General features: G+C 35.6%; 1 protein-coding gene across 1 annotated transcript in view; it reads right to left on the bottom strand.

The window, feature by feature from the left end:
* Prp16 (ATP-dependent RNA helicase l(1)G0007) overlaps window positions 1-24,404 on the bottom strand; it is a 132,956-nt gene that overhangs the window by 79,799 nt on the left and 28,753 nt on the right. The window contains exons 6-7 of the mRNA XM_089096641.1: window positions 22,731-22,884; window positions 14,456-14,641 (exon numbers count right to left, since the gene is read on the bottom strand). Of these exons, the coding sequence (XP_088952767.1) occupies window positions 14,456-14,641; window positions 22,731-22,884 (340 nt within the window). The remainder of the gene's footprint in view (window positions 1-14,455; window positions 14,642-22,730; window positions 22,885-24,404) is intronic.

Here is a 24,404-nt window from a genome sequence, read left to right as displayed (position 1 = left end):
AGATGTATTCCTACATAGTTTCTTTCTCTTTAATTTAGAAGGACTCGTGGTTCTGCCAGTAACACTGAGTTGCCACTAGTCTCACCAATTGTATATTTGTTCAAAGCATGTAAATTCCTTTCAAAGCAGTTTAAATAATTTTTTTGGAAATTACATATATTGAAGATGCGTGCAACGCCTGGTCGTCATACGAAGCTATTAGAAAGATATTCTCACCTACAAGTTTCCTAATGAAGACGACTTTGCTGCGAGTTACTCTCATTTGTTCAACTCTGCAAGGAAGCAAATTAAAAATGTTCCTCGAAACAATGCTTAATGGCATTAGTATATTAAAATTATTCTTCCATAAAACAGGACATAATTTTACTTGCAATAGCTGGTTACTATAGGATCACATATCTAGCTAGATATTTTTGCACGAAACACATTAATGTGCAGGCCTAATTTTTAGTAATTCTTTATCAGCACACCTAATAAAGTAAATTAATTAAAACTGATTATAACCCAGGGGCAAATAGCAGATCGATCATAAACTTTACATTGGTGACCACAAAAGGGAACAAGTAGTCAATTTCGAATATCTTGGCAGCTCCACTGAGAACATGGGATCTACAGCCAAAGAAGTCATCATCGAGATCGGACAAGCTAGCAGCATCTACAATAGTCTAAAAAGAATTTGCAGATCGAGCACAGTCTCACCAGATCAAGTTTGGCATGTGGAATAGCAACAGTCTGTCAGTCCAATCCTATGCATAAGAAACATAGCAGCTCAAGCAATAGCAGGAGAAGAGACTCTAATTGTATAAAAGATGCAACTATGTAGACCAGGGCTTCCTAAACTTTGTTCATGCACGATCCCATTTGTGACTGCAAGTTTCCTGGTGACCCCATATAAATATAATTGAAAGACAAATAAATACTTTTTGGTGATTCATTTATTACGTAACAATATAAATATAAACATGAAAATATTTAGTTTAAGAATTCGTTTAGAAATATACAAAAATCCAAAATAAAAAATTCCACAAAAGTTGAAAAGTTTATTACACTTACAAAAATTACACGCCCTATTTTTCATCAAAGTTGCATTTTTTGCAATAAAATAAATAAAAGAGAATTCTGACCGTCTTAGTTCAATCGAATATATTCGAACGCAGTCGTTGGGTGGTAAATATTAAATTAAAACGAAAGGAAAAACTTTAGTGAGATGGATGAGCCGGTTTTTTATTGCATAACAAATTAAATTATGGTTGAAAGTTTGACACTGCTGGACGTAAGACCTCTTCAACACTTTTTAGCGATGAACGATATTGGGGTTTGATATGTGTTAAAGCTCAGAAAGTAATTTCACATTAATATGTGGTGTTGAATGGCAGAAGAACGTATGATGCCATATCTGCGATTGTGGGATATTCAGTTCTAGTTCTGGTCTATAATTCAGTCCAGGGCTTTTTCGGAAATTGTAGTTTTAAATTATAATCATTCAAAAGCTCAGCAAATTCCTCTTGGGCTTTAGGTGGAATGTGATCATTCTCAGTTAAATCAATACAAAATGGATTTTGAATCCAAGCTACCTTTTTGAAATCAATATATAATATAAAATATGTACAGAACTAGGTCTCTAGCGCTTTGAAGTAACATAAAATAATTTTTAGAATAAAAGTTTTACAATGATTTCTCTCGATTATAAAATTGTCGACATTGGAAAATATTTTGAAAGATTTTTTTTCTATCCTATCTTTCCAATTTTAATCTTTTTACTAAAACTTTCAATTTTATCATTAGAAATAAAGATGTCGTAAATCTGTCCTTAACAAAAAAAGCTGAAATCGTATTATTTCGCAAAGATGCCTAGAAAACAGCTCAGTTGGAATAACTATAATTCGTATTGAATAAAAACAATAAGTTCATATTTTTGTTCGATTATCAATATATGAAATATGTCTTTTAATAATAATAATATTCTTAAACTTTAACCTCTTCACAACCATATTACTTCTGCATGAAATAATAAAGTTGTATAGACGAAATCCATATCCTAACAAAGATTTGAAAATAAGTGACTGTTAAAGGAATGGCTCTTAATATAACTTATAATCTTAAGAGCATTCTGAAGCACATCGTTCAAGTATGGGGCAAATTTTTTTTGCTGCAAGGGCGTCTCGTTAAATAAGGCAGTGAGTAAAAGTTATATGGTCATAATGAGTAGCCTGAAAAAATGATTTAAAACCAATGTTTTGCCCGGCATCGCTCTTGCACCATCTGTGCATATTCCACAGCAATTTTTCCATTCTAGACCTTCAGTCTTTAAAAATTCATCAACTTTACAATATATGTCTATGTTATAAATATTTGACTTTAATATTTAAATATTTAACTTTAAAATCTCTTCCGACGCCATGATTTTGCTACACGACCTCATTTGGGGTCGCGACCCATAGTTTAGGAAGGCCTGCTGTAGACTAATTGACGTCCATCAGACTCAGAAGATAACAAACGAATACGCAAGGAACATAATATGTCAGGCGTCTTTTATCAAGACCTTTCGAAAGGGAAGATGGGGTTACCTCACACATGCAGGGTTACCAAAACTTTTAAGGACAAAAGTGTCCAAATCAGTCAAAAATGGACACTTTTAGTGTCCCTCTAGAAAACTAGCAAATATACAGGGTTGCCGCTATAAATTTTCAAAGCCTGTGAAATAAGTGCCAAGAAATCTGTAAAATTCGTCTTTCTTTGTTCTACTACCTCGCAGTCTGTTACCTGCATGAGTTCTGCAAGTATTTCCATCTTTGTCATTAACGCTACCAATAAATTAAGATTAGTACTAGTTCAATTTGAAGATCTGTTATAAAAAAATCGTCATTAGAATGTCAACAGAGCGAAATTTTATACCGATTATCAATACCGCTACCTATCTTATTCGAAAAGTAAAGAACCAATCATAGAGATTCATTTTCACTTCGGAATTTTCATATGTTATGCTAAAAAGATGCGAGTCGTTGATATTCGGTAGCTATTAAGGATCTTTTGGTGCAACAAGGTCCGAACGGCTGTAGCAATGAAATGTATATTTTTACCTACATGGTTTTAAATTTCAACAAAATACGTCAATCTCCTTAACCACTCTGTCAACTGGTTAGTCAAGGGCTTAAAATCATTTAACAACTCCTCTATCTTTTCGTTATCGGAACATTTAGAAGTAGCCCGGAGAAAACATTACATTTTTGAGAACTAAAGAAGTGACAAGAAAAGGCCAACGGAACCAATTTCACTTGAGCTATATTTTGTTGAAACTGGCGTCAAGCGTTAGACAAAAAATCACAGCTGAAAGTATAGAATATAAAACTGAAAAATTCGCTAGCGGCTATAAATAAGATTGAGCCACAACACAGCTTTTCTGCGAAACTCCTTTCTTTCTATGACAGCAGTATAAGAACAACCTTGTGCTTACTTGAACTTGTTGCACGTTCAAGCCGTAACCAGACTCATCGTGGCGCCCAGCAGATGACGACTTGTCTCCTTCCATAGGTTTTGCTCGAGAGTGGCATGCTCCACCATTTCAAGCCACTGGCGATCCCAGCGACGGCCGTATTTTCGGAATCCTCCGATTGGCTCCACATCCGACTTAACTATTGCTGCCAGGTCTTCTTTAAGCCTCTTACCTTCTTCTTCCATTCCGGAAGTGGCAGACATTTGAGACATATTTTGCTTATATGGTCATGTGGTCTGCGGATTGTGTGGCCAAACCTTCTCAGTCTCCCGTTGTTAACAGTGTCAGAGACAAATGGGCGATCCCATATCTTCTCTTTACTTCTTTTTTCGGTATTCTATCTGAGAGGTGGTTACCAAGGACATAGCACAGGGTTTTTGGCTGAATATATTCAAGCTCAATGCTTTAGCTACTTCAAGTGACCATGTTTCACATCCATAGAGGAGGACAGAGAGAACCATAGCTTCATACACTCGTAGCTTTGTGCTTGGCGATATTTTAGTCTGCTTCCATGCTTCCGTAGTGGAAGGAAGACACTCCAGTCTGACGATATGCGGCTCTGGATTTCTTCTGAAGATTTGCAAGGTTTACTATCAATCCGAGGTATTTGCACGACTGAACGTCCTCTATCTACCGTTTAGGGCGACAGGGGTTTCATCCATCCCATTTGTTCGCATAGATTTTGTTTTTGGTAGGCTCGTTTGGAGACCAGTCGAGAGTTCCATGACTGTCATGTCATTTATCATAGCTTGGGCTTCTGCAACAGATTCAGCAAGAATTTCCACATCGTCAGCATAGTCAAGATCTGTGACGGAGAAGGACGGGCTCACTGCAACGCCTTTATACTTGTCCAGGACCTTGAGGATCCAATCGATGACGAGGTTGAACAAAGATGGTCAAAGGACACAGCCTTGACGTAAACCTTCCTCGATCAAGATCAGATCTGAAAGATCGCCATCGACTCTTAACCGGGCATTTGTTCCAGCGTAGTATGCCTTGAGCAGATTCATTATTTTCTCAGGCACACCTTCCTCTCTAATTGCTTTCCATATTGCATCACGATGGAGTGAATCAAACCCAGTAATGGAGTCTATGAAGATTGAATTGTTTCCTGCTGGTGGTTAAACTGGTTTTCAGGGAGTTGTCACAGGCTTAAAATCTGGTCGCAGCAACCCTTGCCCGGCATGAATCCTGCTTGGTTAAGTCCCGCTCGTTTGTTTCGGGCGTCTCTGAATCTATTTAAAGGTACGATTGCGAACAGCTTGGCAGCAATGGGGATAGGGGATATACCTTGGTAGTTTTTGCAGTCCTTTACGTCTCCTTTTTTGAAGATAGGGACAATTATTGAGGTCATCCAGTCATCTGGGATGTATTCATTGTCCCAGCCTTCAGTTATCACGCTATGAAGTTTACCCATCACCACCTTCACCACCGACAGAGCTTTCAGTAGCTCGGCAGGAATTCCAACTATTCCTGGGCTTTTATGGTTTTTCAAAACTTGGATTGCCTTAATTACTTCATCCCTGGAGGGTGGGTCCGTACATACATTTCATAAGCCTGGTTGTGTGGGGGGTTCTGCAGTGTAGTAAGTGGTTGCTTTTGATTACTATTGTGTTCTGGTCTCGATAGCTCTTGGAAGTGAGTACGCTATCTTTCACCTTAAGCGAGAGGATGGTAGTTTGCTTCTCTTCTTCCCGGTGCATTCTCCAAGTATCTGATAGAGTTTTCGTGCATCGTTCCGTTATGCGGCTCTTTCCATATCACTGGGAGCATTAGACCAGTAGGTTTTTTTGTCAGCTCTTCACAATTTTTGACATTCTTGTCGTAGTGCTATGTATGTGGAGGATTTCTTGTTTGTCATTTCTTTTTTTTTTGGCAGAGTTTGAGTGTCACTTCTGCGATTCATTCCTTGGTTTTATGCGTGATAAACCCAAGTATGTATGAGACAGCTTCATTGATGTGGTCCTTGAGTTTGCTTTATTTTTTCTCAATCTTTATCTTGGGGCAGTTGGGGCACTGATAAGTCGGGGTTGCCTCCTCGGTGTCATCTTGAAGGACAACGAATCGGTTTGAGAGGTCAAGGACAAACGCTACTCGGTACTCATCAACTTTCAGCTTCAACACGTCTATTTTCTGGTTCGGCATAGTAGTCTTCCTTGAGCTAAGTCTATACTTTAGCCTTGTCTTCAGCAAGAAGTGGTCAGATCCATTTTGTGATTCCTTGTCAGCACCTCAGCGCACTCTTGAGTCCAACACCATGAATTTCTATCATCGGGATACAAGGAGATAATCTATTTGGGCCTTTACTCTTCAATCACGAAATTTCCGTGCATACGTAAGACACGACTTGTGCCTAAACCAGGTGTTAGCCACAGCGAGATTGTTCTGCATTGCAAACAGCAGAAGCCTGTTTCCATTTGTGTACCGGTCTCCGAGGCCGTGCTTGCCGATCGCCTGTTCCAAGTTATTCAGCTTTCTGCCGATTCTGGCATTGAGGTTGCCTCCAATTAGGAGGATATCTTTCCGGGGAATCTTATCAATGACTGTCTGCAGGTCACCGAAAAACTGATCTTTTTGCTGTTCAGTGGCATCTCTTATTGGGGCGTAAACGCTAAGGATAGTCAGATTGTTCGTGCGACCTTTAATTCTTGCTCGTACGATTCTTTCAGACACAGGCTCATATTCGATGAGCCCAGTGATTGCTTTGGGGGACAACAGGATACCTACTCCTGCCCGGCCAGATCCATCTAATGGTCCCGAGTTAAAAAAAGAGACCGCCATACCAGCCGATAATTCAAGGGTCAAGATGTTATGTCCATTTAGTCTCGTGTCAGAAACACACAGATTACCAAAGTTATAAAGATAATATTCATCAGCTACAAAATATTGTGTCAATACACATTTAATCGAGCACAGGTTCCAGCAACCGATATTCAGGCCTTGTCTTCTTGATAGGAAGGTAGGTAGCATACTTTTTGACGAGAACGCCATTCTCGCCACATTGCATAATACCGGGAATACCGTAGCCAAACTTTTAATCATCATATTTGTCATCATTATTGAGCGTTTCTTGGGGATAAGGTACATCACAAGGTCTCCAGTCTTGCGGTCACCCAAAGCGCGTTGGCCATCACCTTGCTCGGCGTGGAGCTCGGTGATGTTTACACCCCTTCACCACTTTGAGGTGCGCTAGCGGACTTCCTATGCAACCTTGGAACGAAGAGTCAAGCCTCATTCCCTGAATGCCCACCACCGCCGTGAAAATTTCCAGGCTTAGCTACCCCTTTGCTCCCACTTAGAATCAGTAATAGGCTTCAGAAGGCTTATAATGTCAGCCATATGCACACGGCTACACGCCAAAGGGATTTACGCGGAACGTGCCAGCAGGGAATGGCCATTCACTTCCTCTTTCATGCCTTCTCAGTGGCCTTGGTGACTTTGCCACCAGCAGTAGGTAGGTCCTTGAAGTTGACCGACTTGATGACAAACGTCAACCGTAGGATAGAAGAAAAAGATGGATTTGATAGTTCTAGCATACCACATTGATTAAGACTTAAGTTCCTTTTCGGTTAATAAATGGTGCTTGCGCAGGGTACAAAAACATGTAAGAAAAATCCTCAAGCTGTTACAAAAGCTTAGAAGTAAAGTAGTTAAAAAAAAAAAGCAAAAAAAGACGAAAATAAAGACATTTACTTTTTGATGTGGAAAAATATCCAAAAAGTGTCCTTTATTTCATAAAGCTGCCTTTTTTGATCCAATAGTGTCCCGGTGTCCTTCAGAGTGAAAAAGTGTCCAAAAGGCACTAAAAGTGTCCATTTGGCATCCCAGCACACATGTGCTGTGCATGAGCGATTTCAGGATCCCCAAGTTAATATTCTTTTGGTTATCCATAGGCACTCACCGCAAGAAAAACTTAGCACAATATCAATAGCTACAATAAAGAATTACTGCAGGCATTAGCAATGATAAAAAAAAACACAAAAAAGCAAAAGGTTATTTTTGATAATTTATTATTTCTTTGACGAAAGATTCCTCAATTAAACAATAATTTTCGGATCTTAAAAAAAAAGAAAATCCATCTCCCCTGATCCAATTTTGTTTATTCTAAACAAATGTCGTGACCAATTTGTTTATTCTAATCACAATCGATGTCTCAAGGGGAAACATATTGTCACTTACTTCATTCCATGTATTGTTAAATTGCTTACAGGGTCGAAACTAGTCATAAACTAGGCCTGATAAAACCATGCTGGATCAGTAGTATTTCGAATTACTTAGATGAGTGACAATTTCTCACAGATAACTAAATAAAAATAATTTCAAACCAGTTATTTTGATCAAATCCAAGGTTGAGGTATGAGAGGGTAATGAACTCATTTTAGCAAATACTTATGTAGAAAATGAGGAAAGTTTAGCTTATGATATTTCTAAAACCAAAATTTCGGAGGAGGTACATTGACGACATTCGACGCATAAGGCTGACAAGTAAGCTGGTATGTGGCACTAAAAAGGCATACAAAAGGCATTTTGAGATGATTTTAATTTTTTAATGAAATATACGCCGGAGGTGAAGCAGGAGAGTAAATATATACTTAAACAAATTTCTGAAGAACACTAGTTTCTAAATTACTTCATCACAGAAAGTTTTGGTATATAATTACAACGGCTTCTTTTACCTTGTAGTCTCCGCTGAAATTTTGGCGAATTCTAAAAATATAATTTTATAAACGCTGTCTCATGAAGAAAAAATCAACACATTGGGATAAATTAGAATGAAAATTTCACTCAATTTGAATTACATTCGGTGATTCGTATCTAAGTGTAAAACATACCAAACCTTGTGAACAGTTCTATAGAGTTGAAAGAAGGGTAGTAATTTCGAACAATTCAATAAATTTGAAAGTTGGGCAGCAATTTTGCCATGAATGAAAAATAGTATTTCCAAAATATACATAATCAGAATTAAATTAAACGACAATTTAATGGAAACAATCGCCAGAAAAAAATTGATGGAACAGTTATTGATCAAAAGAAATTAAACTAAATATAGGCTCAATTATTGATGTTAATGCCACTAACTCTATTTGTATTCCATTTATTTCAAACCTGAGTCAAAGCTTGAAAAGAGTATAGGAAACAAAATGTGAGACTCGTTTTGAAAAGAATAAATTCAATTTACACTCATTTCAACACAAAAAAAAGGGTCAAATTCCAGTATTCAATGGACATTCCCCTCACATCTAAAAGCAAACCATATCCATTAGCTAATTCACTGCAGACCACTATCTTAATTTCCCGTACCCTGATATCATATTTTAAAATACATCATTAATTTAACTTATTTGTTGACACACAGTTTTAGAAAAGCTATTAGAAAAAAATCAGAATGAATATCAGAATGAATATAATTTCAGAATAAAATGAATTTACATTCACCACCAAAAAACGCTTTATTATTTCACATACGCGTTAATTATAACAGATTAATATTCTATCATAGATTTTTGCCAGGTACTTTTGTCTTTTCTTTCTTACCACCAGAAAAAGTTTTCTAAGACTCGGTGTGATATTCTCTATATTTGCGGCGTGTGCTTAAGTCTGATTATCTAATCTGATGGGACGAAATTGTTACCGCTGCCACCATTCTTATTAAACGGGTGATGGCTATTTACCAGCTCGCAAATTGCAGTGCTTTTTCTATATTATCTGGTATATATTCAGGTCACATGATGGGTTCCCTATGAAATTTATAACCCTGAACAAAATGGAATCTTTTATATTATATAGAATATATTTGTCATCAGTATAATTAGGTCCTTAAAGGAGCGATACTTTTTTTCTTTTATACTTATCTATTCGAAAATTAGTTACAGCCTAGAAAGCTGCTTACAAACTATCTTATTTGAAAGGTTCTTGACTCACAAACAGAAAATATTGCGCTATGGGAAGAAACCATGGATTTTCTAGGTCCATTTTTGCAAGAGCCTTCTTCTGCTTGTGTGTCATTTTAGTAAACTGACTGACAACAGAATGTCAAGTCTTTTTAAACAGCTTAGAGGGATGAAGACTAGAGCTTTTCTGAAATATCTGAATTTATATTTTTTGGCACAAATTTGTAGGTTTTCTTTTAGGGGGGAGGGGTCTTTTTTTCAGTTTTTTTTTTCTATATGAATCTCGTGTTTACTTTATGCGGAGAAAAACGATCTTCGCTTCGGAGGTCGACCCGAAACATCCCGATTTCAAAGCTTTTTTTTCACTGCCGTAGTAAAATGTTTTGCTCTCTGTAAAATATTTTGTAGTAATATATTTTGCTCTCTGAAACTATTTTTTGTAGTTGTGTATACTTGTGGGACTAGCCATATTAGGTTAATTATGACAAAACATTTGAATTTCAGATCTCTCAGATAGAAATCAAGAACCATTTTTATAAGTGTAATTTTAAAATTTGTTGGAATTTTTAAATTGTGGGACAACATTTGTGCTAAAAATCCTAAGTGTTCCTATTACTGAGGATCTCAGGAGGGATACATATCTTTTAAATATGTCTATACAAGCCAATTTATAGCTATCTTCGCTACAACTCTTCATTATATTCAAGCGCCCTAGAATACACTCTCTCCGCATATAGGATTCCTTCATCACGCTACTGTTTAAATCCACTTTTTCGATAGGGTAACTCATTTTCCAAAAGATAATAGAAACAGATTCGAGTTTATTCAGAGGCACTCTTTTTTAACAATATATAAAGAGAGTAAAGTTCATAATTCTGTCTCCTTTAAGATTTCATGCCTTACTACACATAAAAACAGAACAGACAGCATTTGCCTGCGCTTTGCGAAGCCCACATCTACTAATATTCATACAGCGTCCATTCCTCCAAGCCTTTACAGTCTACCCTAGCCTTACCATCCCTACTACCCTAGTCATTGAACTTGTCATAGGCTATACAAACTATTCAATATATATATATATATATATATATATATATATATATATATATATATATATATATATATATATATATATATATATATATATATATATATATATATATATATATATATATATATATATATATATCTCTAAGATAATTTCTTAAACCACATTGGCCTGACATCACATAAAGAAAGAAAAACGAGCAAAAATGGTGTTTTTATAGGCCAAATGAAGATACTGAAAAAACAAAGCGAATATTTCGAGAGGACAAACGCCTCTCTTCTTCAGCGCGAAACGAAACGATGTATCAATAAAAGCCAAAAATTAAAAGAATTATAACAAACTACTTAATAACCATAAAAGTGAGTTAATCGCCAATATTCACGATTTGCACAAAATCCAGAAAAATATGAACTGCCATCAACGGATACTAGTGAACATCTGACAAAGAGAAGGAACCACTTCATTCACTCGAAAAACAGAACGAACCAGCAATTACATAAGCTGGAGAAATATGTAATTTGATTTCGGATTTTAATTAATGCATTTCTTGCAGACACCCTTTGAGACCTAAGGGGTTGTTCACGTGTTTGAATAGATGACTGGGAAAGTGGTTCAAGGTTTATTTCAGGGATTACTAAAGTATCGGCTTCTCTTTTGAGAAAACCGAAATATGACTCGGTTTTATGGTCTTCCTAAAGTTCATAAGCCCGGTAATCCACTTCGACCCATTGTTTCTTCTTTTAATTCTCCTACAGCAAAAATTGGGAAATTCTTATCAGTGATATTTCGCCCACTAATTCAGGCTCAAAAATACTATATTAAAAATTCCACTGATTTTGTTTCCAAGGTAAAGCAAGTTTCGATTAAACCAAATACAAGAATTGGCAGTTTTGATGCAGATTCAATGCATACCAACTGTGATCCTCAAAAGGCTGAACTGTTTTTGGAGCAAAAACTTAATTCTAACACATCTACATAAGAAAGATCTACTCTTTCAAAAAAAACTCTTCATTTGCTTATTTCTCTGTGTTGCAGAAATACCGTTTACTTCCATGATTTAAGCATTTTTAACAGACGGAAGCATTGGGTCTCCATAGGAGTTCCTCTTTCTCAAATATAGGCTGATGTCTTCATGGAAAACCTCGAAGAAAGGGATATTTTGCAAAGTTCTTGTAAACCTGAATTTTGGGTTCGTTTTAAAGATGACATTTTTTATTTATGGGATCATGGTGACGAGTCTCTGGGTACTTTTCTTCATTTGCTCAACTCCTTGGATCCAAAACTAAAATTTACTCAGGAAGCATAGATAGAGAGGCGTCTTCCTTTCTTAGATGTTCTGGTGCACCGAAATGATTCATGTTTCGAGTTTAGTGTCTATAGAAAACCCACACATAATGACCGTTACTTAAGTTATTCCTCTAATCAGTCTCTTGCTGTGAAAAGTTGTCACTCCTCTAGTTGATAGAGCACTGAATGATTGTTCAACACGCTTCTTGGATTTAGAGCTCAACCACCTTAGAGATATTTTATTTGGGAATGGTTGTCCAATTAGTTTAATAAATTCTGTAATTGAAAAATGCATTAAAAGATTATCAGATAGTTCCACAGAAAACACAAATCAATGGGAAAATTCAGTTTTTCTTGGTCTCCCATATGTTAAAAGGATTTCAGACCACATTTCAAAAAATCGAAGGAAAAATAACATTTACACTTATTACAGACCCAGAAAAACTATCAGGTCCCAAATTTATCAAGGTAAAGACCCTATCCCGATGGGTGAAAACTCTGGTGTCTACAGAATTCCTTGTTCGTGTGGTCTTTGGTATATCGTAAGATCTGATCAGCGACTAACGGATAGATTAACTCAGCACTCTAGTTAATTTGATAATACACTTAAAAAGCGGAAAAAAACAGAAAATTTTTACTTTGCCCTTGCAGAGCACATTTTTGAAAAACCAGAACATACTATTTTGCTTAATCAAGCTAGTCTTATTTTGCATGACAGAAGTATTGTCCAGCACTACAGAGAAGCTGTTGAAATTTATAAATACCAACATTTAGGTCTAGCTTTAAACAGAGATTCCGGTGATTTAAGAATAAACGAGTCATATTTCGGTTTTCTCAAAAAAGAAGCGGATACTTTAGTACTCCCTGAAATAAACCTTGAACCACTTTGCCAGTCATCTAATCAAACACATGAACAACCCCTTAGGTCTCAAAGGGTGTCTGCAAGAAATGCATTAATTAAATTACGAAATCAAATTACATAGTTATCAAACTTATTTAATTGCTGGTTCGTTTTGTTTTTCGAGTGAATGTATTGGTTCCTTCTTTTTGTCTGTTGTTTACTAGTTTCCATCGATGGCAGTTCATATTTTTTTAGATTTTGTGCAAATCGCGGATATTGGCGAATAACTCGCTTTTATGGTTGTTAGGTAGTTGGTTTTAATTCTTTTAATTTTTGGCTTTTATTGATACACCGTTTCGTATCGCGCTGAAGAAGAGAGGCGTTTGTCCTCTCGAAATGTTCGCTTTGTTTTTTCAGTATCTTCATTTGGCCTATAAAAACCCCATTTTTGCTCGTTTTTCTTTCTTTATGTAAATATATCTAAATATATATATATATATATATAAATATATATATATATATATATATATATATATATATATATATATATATATATATATATATATATATATATATATATATATATATATATATATATATATATATATATATATATATATATATATATATATATATATATATATATATATATATATATATATATATATATATATATATATATATATATATATATATATATATATATATATATATATATATATATATATATATATATATATATATATATATATATATATATATATATATATATATATATATATATATATATATATATATATATATATATATATATATATATATATATATATATATATATATATATATATATTTAGTTCTGGGAGCACGGCGACTTCACCACCCGGCCCCGGCACTCGACACGCGGCAGGCGTGTCGAGGCAGGCGTTCTATATATGGATTCTCATTGTCGCTTGTCTTCTAACCGCAGACAATTGAGCCTTTTCTGAAAAATACGAATTCTTTCTTAAAGTTCTGACCTGTTTAGATCGTCTTTGTGGTCAGTCATCGCTGTTCCTTGCTTTCCAACCGTAAATTTCATTGTCCATTTTTGTTCATCTTTACCCCAGGAAATTTTTTCCCCGCCTTTTGCTTTAGCAGTTTAGATTCATACATCATCTCATTTAATTTCTTAAAGCTGTATAGATAACAAATACATATTTTCCAGTTTCCTACCACAGGTGACTGTTCAAAATTTCGTTTACAATTCTATGCGATTTTTGCTGTCGTTTGTTCCAAGCCTTTTTCTTTAGCTGTTGCGATTCTCAATTTGACTAGTTTTCTAATCACATTTATCTGTGATTCATTTTCATCAGTCAGCCCCTTAAGCATTTTAAATGACCTTCAATTAGAATTAGCGCCTTAGTAAAATAACTTTTTTTTTGTTATTGGACCTTTAACTTTTGTCTAATAATATTTTGGAGAAAATTGTGTAGAGAATAAAATCCAACTGACTTCATAACACCCTTAATTTGTAGTTCAGGAAATATTTGTTAAAATCCCAAAGCGAAGATAGAAGACACATCAAATTAAAACCCCTGACCTAGGCTACATAACCTAAGGTTAAGGTGTCGTAACTCTGAGGTCTGATCTCGATTACGGGGTAAAAGTGCAGCCACATTTTGCTTTTATTTTCAGATTGCTGTTTTTTTTTTTAAATGAAGATTTCTTTAATCGTTTTTGGACAAATTTTTACTGGATCTTAAAAAATATGATCCTCAACCCTGGAAGTCCATACTCCTTATACTAGGTTCATACGAGCTAGGGTACCAGCCAAAAAGAAGTCCCCAATTTCAGAAAATCACAGTGAGATACAAAAATAAAGCTAAAAAATTATTATGGAAGTGTAAAGTGCTTACTTTTACTGGGATAACTGGTTCTGGCTGCTTAGTGAATACAATTCTTCCATCAAGAAAAGGTGGAACAATGTTGTGTACCAACAAATGAACACGGGCTTCATTTTCTTCTGCAAAATCTTCATCAACATCTATTTTCGTCACAACACCACTTGTAAGCATTCTGTTTCGTTCCCAGAGTTCATTATCCTTAAATGACAAAATTAAATGTTAAAGAGCTAGATAGACGTAGAATTTTCTTCCAGGGTTTCAAGTGTGTACACTAATGAACGGTCAGGTGCTTTAATTTCGTTCTTCTTGTTTTTTTTTTTTTTTTTTTTTTTTGGTAGCTTTCTTTTTTTTGGTAGCTTTTTTTGGTATTGTTGTCTTGAAAAACAGTTTAAAATTCCTTAAAGAAGGAATAAGTTGTTTCATCGTGATTAATTCAAAAACTTCTCGTAAAAGAAATTTTTCAAAGAAAGGTAAAGAGTCATATTGAACCGTAAGACGAACAGAAATAAAGTCCTATAATAATATTTTCAATTAAAAGCGAACAGAAATTACTAAGTTTGGATACTGGCCCCTCTCCCCTCTAACCGTAAACCTTTTGAAATCTGTTCTGTCATTTGCGTTTTATTGAAAACCAAACGTATTTTAAACAATATACTTTAATTTTTCAAAAGATCGACGGAAAATAAAAATAAAATCACCATAACAATCGAGATGACTGAAAGAACTAATGAAAATAAGCTAAATATTAAATTTATAATTATATTAATTCCTTTAAATCTCACCAATTCAAGATTCAGCAATTTGTTTAAGAAAAAAAAATTATTTTCCAATCTTATAATCATAAAAAGGTTTAAAAAAAACATTTTTTTCTCTGTAAAAAAAAAACCTGACACAATAAGCTTCAGAAGATTTATGGTTAGGAGGGAGGAGAGCAGTATCCAAACACCTGTTTGTAGTTATTTATGTTCGTTTTAAGTTTGACCTGAGTATTCATTTTAATTTTTACTCTTTTTAAGATTTATTTATTCATCTATATCAGATCTCTTGTCTTTTACGTTTAATTTAAGTTTTAGTTTAATTTCTGCTTCTTTTGGGTTTAAGTTATTATTTACTGATAGTTTCTGGTCATCTTAATTTCGAATTATTATAGGACTTCATTTCTACTCATCTAAGGTTTTAACGCGACTCTTTACTTTTCGTTGAGAACTTTATTTAAAAGAAGTTTTTTTTAATTTATCTTTGTTTTTTTTTATTCCCAAAGTTTTATTACTGGTTAATATTATGAGTGTTTCTCGGGTTTTTCAGGATTTAAGAATCAAAATACCAGATTCAAATTTAAGTTTTTCAGTTGCATCAGGTGATCTGAGCGTTGTCTTTGTTTGTATTCAATACAATTATTGCGTAAGTTTCGTTCAACCTGAAATCAAGGTTTAGAGCTGTTATTGAATTAACAGCTTGGTTCAACAGCATCTCCTAAATAATATAAGGAAATGTAATATTTCTTTTTTCGATTATAATTCAACATCCCTCTCAACATTCCCTGACAGTTCAAATTGAACACCCTAGTCGTTCTTGAGACATTTTCACATACGCCATCGTGACGGCCTAGATGCACAAAGGGTCATGATTCATTTCAACCTCCAACTCAGAATTCCCAAAAAAAAATTCGACTTAATATCCTTGCCATTCCTGAGATATTGCACACATCATTTTGACATCCTAGATCCAAATAGCAACTTTCGATTAGCCGTTCGTGAGACTCATTTGACAACAGTTATGCAAATAATATTTTTTAGTTAGCTCAACATCCCCATCAATATTCTCTCAAAGCTCCGCCTTAATAACCTTAGCTGTTCTTGAGATATAGTAGATATACCATTTTGACAAACTGGATGCACGTTGTGTCTTTTGATTTAGTTCAACATCCCAATAGACAGTTCATGAAAGTTTCAACTTAACAATCTTAGCCGTTCCTACGATATTGCAGATACACCCTTTTGACAACCAGGATGCACATAGTGGCTTTAAGGTCAGCATCCCCCTCAGGTCCTCCTGAGGTCAATGTAGATAAGACCAGGTAAACCGTTTTGACAACCTGCATGCACCTAGTGTCTTTTGATTTAGTTAATACAGAAATACATTCTAAGACCACACTGGCTATGCAAGACGTATGAAACAAAGAGGATAAATTAATAACTGAAAAATTAAATCAAATAGCCGAAAAAAGAGGGCAGTCGTCAGCCAGTGGAACAATATGAAGTGAATATAAGCTGATATTTCGACAAGGACCTCCACCAAGTCGTCTTCTGACGACTGGCAGTGGAGTCGTCAGAAGACAGTGGAGTCGTGAAGACGACTTGATAGAGGTCCTTGTCGAAATATCTGCTTATTTTCACTTAATACTGTTCCACTGGCTGACAACTACCCTCGTTTTCCGGCTATTTGATTTTATTTTTCATTTATTTTGTTTCTTCTTTGTTTTATACATTTGATTTAGTGAAACATCCCCGTCAATATTCATTAAATTTTTAACTTAATAATCTCAACCAGTCCTGAGATATTGCAGATACACCCTTTTGAACTCTTTTGATTTAATTCAATAGTAGTAGTAGTGGTATCAGTGTCAGTAGTAGTAGTATTCGCAGTCACAGTCGGAACCGGAATAGTAGGAGTAGTAGTCGCAATAAAACGTGGTCACAGTCACAGTTGCAAGTAGTCGCATTCGCAGACTGAAGTAATCGCAGACACAGTTAAAAGTAGTCAAAGTGACAACTTGTCATGGTCGCCATTGCGAGTAGTTGCAGTGAAAGTCACAAGTAGTAGCACTCCCTGAAAATTTCACCTTAATACCCGTAACTGTTCCAAAGATCAATATAGGTACACCCTTTTGACGCCATGGATGTACCTAGTGTCTCTACAACCAGAATTCACATGGTCTTAAAGCTCAACATCCCCACCACCAGTCTTTGAAAGTTTTAACTTAGTGCCCATAGCTGCTCCTGAGATCAATATAGACATGGTTAAGTACGCCATTTTGACAAACTGGATGCAACTAGTGTCTTTTGATTTACTTCAACATCCCTCTGAACTTTTAAGCCCTTTTGACAACATGGATGCACTTGAACTCTTTTGATTTAGATCAGCAATAGTAGTACTGGTACTTGTAGCAATAGTAGCAGTCACAGTCGCAATAGGCATAGTAGTAATAGTGGTCGCAAGTAGTCGCAGTCATAAATGGTTGCAGTTGCCAATGGTCACAGTCGTAATCAGTCTTATTCGCAGTCTAAAGTAGTTGAAGACACAGTCAGAGGTAGTCGCAGTGGCAATTAGTCGTAGTTGCAGTTTAAGTCACAAGCAGTCGCAGTCGAAAGTGGTCACAGTCGCACGTAGTCAGAGTCAAAGCCGCAAATAGTCATAGTCGTGAGTAGTCACAGTCGCAGCCCCATGTTGTCGTAGTCACAGTCACAAGTAGTCGCAGCTGCAAATAACCTCAGTCACTGGTGATCAGAGTCGCAAGTGATCACAGTCACAATCGCAAGCAGTCTTAGTTGCAGTCGCAAGTAGTCGTGGCCCTGACGGTTTCAAGTTATTACCCTTAGCTATTCCTAAGATATTACAGATACATTTTTTTGATAACCTGGATGCATGTAGTGTCTTTGATTCATTTCAATATCACCCTCAACATTCCCTTAAGGTTCAGCGTAATACCCTTAGCCTTTTCGGATAATATACCCAGGATTAAACATTTCCTCTTTCCCAATAATAAATCCTATACGTAAACAGTGGGCAAATTACATAATTTACAACTTTTGCCCCCGGGGGCTGCAGGGGGTCATGTAATCTCCAGAAGCATAGTTACTGGACCTCCTGACAGTTTTGAGCAAAATGATTATCTAAAAACTTTAATAAATGTTGAGGGGGGGGAGGCATCTAAAAGTGGTGAGGGGAACTGGTTGCCCCCCAACACTTTTTAACATCCTCCTCCATACCTGAAAGAGCTGATTAGACCCTAAATACCAATGACTTGACAGTTTCAATTTAATACCCTCAGATGTTCCTGAAGTACTGCAGATACGCCCTTTTGATAACGAGCATCCACATCGTTTGTTTTCATTTTGTTCAACATCCCCCACAACATTTCTTGAGAGCTTTACCTTAATACCCTGAGCCTTTTTGGAGACGCAGGATCAAACAAGCCTCCTCTTTCCAATGAAAAAACTTATATGTAAACAATGGCCAACTTTAATAACTAGCAGTGATTACCCCAGGGGCTGTGGAGCCACGTCATCCTCAAAGGTATAGTTGTTTGATCTTTAAACTATAGTGAACAAACTGGCTATCTCAAAATTTGATCGGATGTCTTTGATAGGACGGCAGCTAAAAGGGGCGTGGGAGCAGGGCTAGTTGCCCTCCAACCACTTTTGACTCTTAAAAAGGGCACTAGAATCTTCAACTTCCGATCAAATGAGCCCCATCGAAATATCTAAGACTAACCCTTCCATATGAAGTGGTTCTGAGAAGAAAAAATAAGCAATATACGGCCTCAATAACATATTGAGGCCTTATGGCTCTTTGCTACAGCCAAGCTAAAGTGTAGCGTCTGAAATATAAAAAAAAATGTGAAAAGCAGATCTAATGGACTTGGCAACTCAACAGCTCAATCTTATATTATACTTTTATCTGTTTAGGTAGTTTCTGTTTCACACAACAGGTTTGGTAAACTTAACTATTCGTGAGATCTTTTTTCATACTACGCTTGATTAAGAAAAAATGAAAAGAGTCTTGATTTTTTTTTTCCATATTTTTCTGCGCTACCATTAACTTATTCACAAATTGGCTGCTGCATTTCAGAAGCTCCTAAATGGCTCTTTCTATTATAATTGTGGTCCACATTCATCTGTTGTTTTTTGTTTTGTTTTCTTGCGTTTTTTTTCCATTATTACCCTAAATAAATTGTAGTTAGCATTCTGGACCAGACGCAACTTAGTACTGAGCTCCATAAGTAACGGTGTTGTTCGAACATACGATCATTTTTGATGCTTCTTTATTTTGTTCTTTTTTATCATAGACAGTCTTGCACCTAATGATCTCCCTTTCTGTATTGTAAATTCTACACTTCTCCCTTTCTACAGGTATAAATTGGATGCGCCTATATAGATATAGATATATTTCTCACAAAAGCCCCATGGGCCATGGATATTACAAATAGAACAAAACACATAAAACATAATAAGTACAAATACTAATTGAAAATAACACTACTATAGAAAACCCTCCCTATGTCTCATCCTCACACTCACTAAATTTCCCGAATTTTTAATATCCACTTTGCAACTACTTCCTATTTTATTTTCTAGACAACTTCTATGCATGACATCCCTTCCAAAAATTTCCCTTCAAACTACTTTAAGTTCTTCACAATAACACATAAAATGTTCTAAATCTTCAGACTCCCCGCACATCGGGCAAGTGAAGGGACCACTCCATACCTTAACCCTCCCTAAATACTTTCTTCTCCCCCCAAGAGGCATAAAATTTCCCCTTACTGATAAAACCCATTTGAAAGTGTCAGTTTGGAGCCCAAATTTTAGATATATTTCTTCTTTCCAGGCTTCTTTAATTTTTCTACATATTCCAAGGGATTCTGAATTAACCTTGTCTTCTTGCCAAACCTGGATCTCTTGATCTTGTAGCACTTTTCCACAGCTTTTGCAAATAATCCAGTTTCCACCCCAGGTCCAATGCCATCATTCCACCATCCTGATAGCCCATAATTGTCTAGTATACTCTTAATTTGCACAGGCCAAGAATCTTTTCTTTTATCCAATAACATTTCATTGAAAGCATTTCAAGTATTTGTTAACCAATAATCTGGCATAGCAATAATTTTTTCCCAATAACCAACCTTGCGTACTAACTGTTTATTTCTTAAGCTAAAAAGTCCCAGGTCACCCTTTATAACAATGCTATTAAACTTTTTATCTCGCCCTATTAATCTTTTAAAATAATATAACTGTATCCTCTCCATTTCCACCCACCCCTTTCGGGTCCCTGTATCTATGTCCCCATATACATATATATATTAATAGTTTGATAATTCCTTCATTGTGCAATATCTCCCACTAATTTAGAATTTCGTTTGACTAGGTAACTTGATACCTAGGAATCGCTATCGAGTTTCTTTATTAGCGAAACTACTCATCCAAAAACCTTAACTGCGTTTTCATGTCTACATAAGCTAATTGCACTGAAAGATATATTAAGTAGTACGAAGGCTATTATTTGAAGGGGGGAAGCAATGAGTTTTCTAGTTCTTCTTTTTCGAAACCCCGTCTTTAAGTAAAAGTCCATAAAATTTTCTTGTTACAGAAGAAAAGTACCCCGAAAACCCTACCCTAAAGTACAGATTTAAGGAGCCACACAAGATCCACAAAGACGTGTCGACGACATCACACATGCCCAATAAACAATATTTGAGATTCAGATTTGGATATTTCACCCAACAGCTAATCATGCAGAAAAGGACTACATTTTCTTCACGGCTTTTTTCTTCTTTTTGTTTTTTACATCACACCCATGCCCTAGACCATATGATTTTCTGCATCACGTACCAATACTCTTTTGACGTAACATGCCTTGGTTCTTCAAGTCGTTTTAACTATTGCCAGATGTGTGTCTCCATGAGGTTCAGTCTACAGTCGTTGGTTGAATAACGTACAACCATTCTTGATCTCATAGCTCTCCGTATTTCCTGGAACCACAAAGTGGTTCTACCTCAGACATTATGCTAGAAAGCCAGCTTTTGACCACCAGCTAAAGCCATTCAGTGCTTTAAAAAGCAATCAGTTTCTGCATCAAAAGTAGCACATATAGTGGCCAAAGGATATAGCAAATCATGCTCTTTAGCTTTTAAAAATTATTAGACCTTAAATTTTCTAAACCGAAGAAGACCATTGGAGACACAGCTGTAAATGCTGTTTACAGGTTGGAGCCGAACGTAACGTAAAACAGTGGTATATAAAACCAAAATGAGAGCCACGGGACGTCTTTTCTAATTTGAGAACCCAGCCAATTGTTATTGCCAAGCATAATGCTCAAACTACCTGAGGCAAATCCCAAAAGATCTTCCCAAGAAACTTTTATCCTGCTGAATAATTAATAGTCAAATTTTTTAAGCACGCAGCTAGAACACCAATAGCTACCAGCAGAACCCGAACTCCTTCAGTTCAAAAGCACCTAGAGCAAAGTACCGGTCACTCATAACCAGAAATTTGTGTTCCAGTTTCGTCTGCATTTTCATTTACAATTAATGAAAACTAGCACGGACAAAGTTTGAGTCTTAGCCCATTGTTGCTATATGGAGCAATTATGTGCTTTATAACTCCCGTGGCACTTGTTCTTACGCATCTCATACGTTTTATAATAGAAGAGTCGGGTAAGAACTTCTTCATACAAATAGGTAACGGTAATAAAAAATAAAAAAAAAGACAAATTATACTTTCCCCACTCAACGATTGGTCCGAAAGAACTCTCCAGAAAAATCAGAAAAGTGTGGCACATTTTTTTTTTTTTAATCCCAGTCTCCTCCCCTCCTCTGATACCACTGATGATCCTAAGATTTATTCGAGATAACTCCCTCGAGAAATCTGGAAAAAAGTGAAAAAATACATTTCTTTTTTTTCTAATTCCTATCTCTTACCTCCACCAAGAAAAATTTTCTGCTACATCAACTCCTCCCCCTCCCCGAAATGGCAGTGTACGCTTATGATATCAAATATATGTTGCCTAAGATTTTCTTTTATTTACAGAGGAGTTATAGCTAGGAGATGATTCAGATGATGAAAAAAATTCTATGAATTTGGTACATTTTTATGAAAATATAAGAAATATATTATTTTATTTTTTTAAAGATATGATAATTGAATGTTTTCTACCCTATGGCCAAGCTCTACTTCATGGAAGGACTATTTATTATGTTGTAAGATTGCCTTAAAAGATTTTGCAGCAAACATTTTGCTTAAGAGTTACTCTATGTAATTAATGTAAATTAATATGAATTTAAATTAATTCAATAAAGCAATTTATATAATCTACATTTACATTACAATTACATTTACAAAACTTTCCTTACTTTACAAAACTTCAGACCACAGAACTTTTAGCTTCCACAAAACATTGCCACAATCCACTTGGTTAGACGCGAGGGAATAGTACATAAGCAATGAATAAAATAAATCTATTGTATTAAAGCAAGCTTGTGATATGAAAATAGTAAAGTGCTCATTACCTTTTGTATTTGCTTTTGCTTCTCAGACATGCGCTTTTTCTTTCTCTGTTCCAATTGAGCTTCTTTCTTCTGTGTGTATTCGTCGGTGACTCCCGCAAAAGGATTGTGGGTTTCGTCATAACCTTCATCTTGGTAATACCAGTCCCGATCCAACCTTTAAAAGAAGATACTAATCTTTAAAAAGGGGAAAAAATCTTTATTTTTTCAATCTTCAGGTTTTTGCCTGACCTCCCTCTGCTCGCTCTGGCTCTCCTAGTTGGAGAACTTCCGACTGAAGATATCAATGGAAGGACAAATAAACAGATAGGAAGACACGCACATGGGTCCTACATTATAAATATATTTAATTCTTCTAATTAAACAACCTAGAGTCTAAACACATAATACATAATCCTGATTTAAAAGTAAGCGGATTATAGTAAATCGTCTCTAACAATTCTTGCTTCAGATGTTGCTTAATAAAGTCAAGAGAAAATCTTTCTTCAAATATTCATAGAGTTGGAGGCATAATCCGTTTAGTAAAATGAAAAATAAGTATTCCCAAGTCAAGAAAAATAAGACCTTCTTAAATGAAAAACCATTTTCACATAAATTATCTCTAGCAGAAGGAGTAAAGTCAAAGGTCGTACAGATGATCAATAGATCCTAGTCAAGGTGAATAAAGACGTAAAAAGATGACAAAAATATAAAAAGAGAAGTAAACTAAATGATAAAAGCTGCACAAATAAAAAAGAGTGGTTTAACAAAAATTAATGACTAAAGATAACATTAGACAAAGTCAACAAGAGTTTAAAAAAAAAGCCCAGATACTCCATGTTTTATGAAAAAACAAAGGTATGAGATAAATTCAAAACAAAAACAATTTTGCATGGAGCGTCACAAAAGAAGGAGTTCAAATAAGAGTTCAGCCAAAAGTTTGGAGTACTGATTTAGGACTTAACATTCGGAGTACTTCACTTGTCGTTGCGCCAGTAAAGTCAAATTTCAGTATGAACCCTTGAAAAAAACAGTATTCCGCAAAATGAGTGGCCAAAATTTGCTGTTTTCCTTCTTTTTTTTTGTCTCGCTGGCCGACAAAATTAAGGTGGGAGGGGGGTTAAAATAGAAAATTGATCTGATCTCCGTATATTAATAATTTTTTAGCCAAACAACATAGAAAAGAGCAGTGAAAAACAATAATAAAAATGAAAGAGTTTTACACAAACAAGACACAGACAACATTATCAATTTGTGTTTTAAATACTTCTCATAGATATATTTCATTATTATCTATTAAACGTCTCACTACTTCATTAGTTCGTATAATTTTCATTCTGTGCTTTTTTTCTTTTTTTTTACCGCTTTGTGAAATTCGACCGCCCTGTTGAAGGACATCGATAACGGGGAAAACCTCGCAAGAGGTGGATTGACAACTTTGATAAGCAACGTATCACCCAACTACCCAGAACCGCACCTGATAGAACAGCATATCGAGCACTGGTCGATAAAATTTTTAAAGGAGCGGCCCCAAAACGGCCCGTAAAAATGAATGAGGCTTAACTCTAACTAACTATTGTGAAAATTGTTAGTAGCTGAGTAACTCTTTTTCCTGAATGTGTTCTTTTTGTGCGCGCCAGGAAGAAATTACCAGTCTATTACGCCTGGTACATGCGCCATTGATTCCTTAAATCTGAC

The sequence above is a fragment of the Artemia sp. Qi Xiang Cuo genome, chromosome 11 (genome assembly GCF_049724085.1).
Source record: "Artemia sp. Qi Xiang Cuo chromosome 11, ASM4972408v1, whole genome shotgun sequence".
NCBI lineage: Eukaryota > Metazoa > Arthropoda > Branchiopoda > Anostraca > Artemiidae > Artemia > Artemia sp. Qi Xiang Cuo.
The sequence above is the reverse complement of the archived record's forward strand: the minus strand, read 5'-3'. Positions and strand labels throughout refer to the sequence as shown.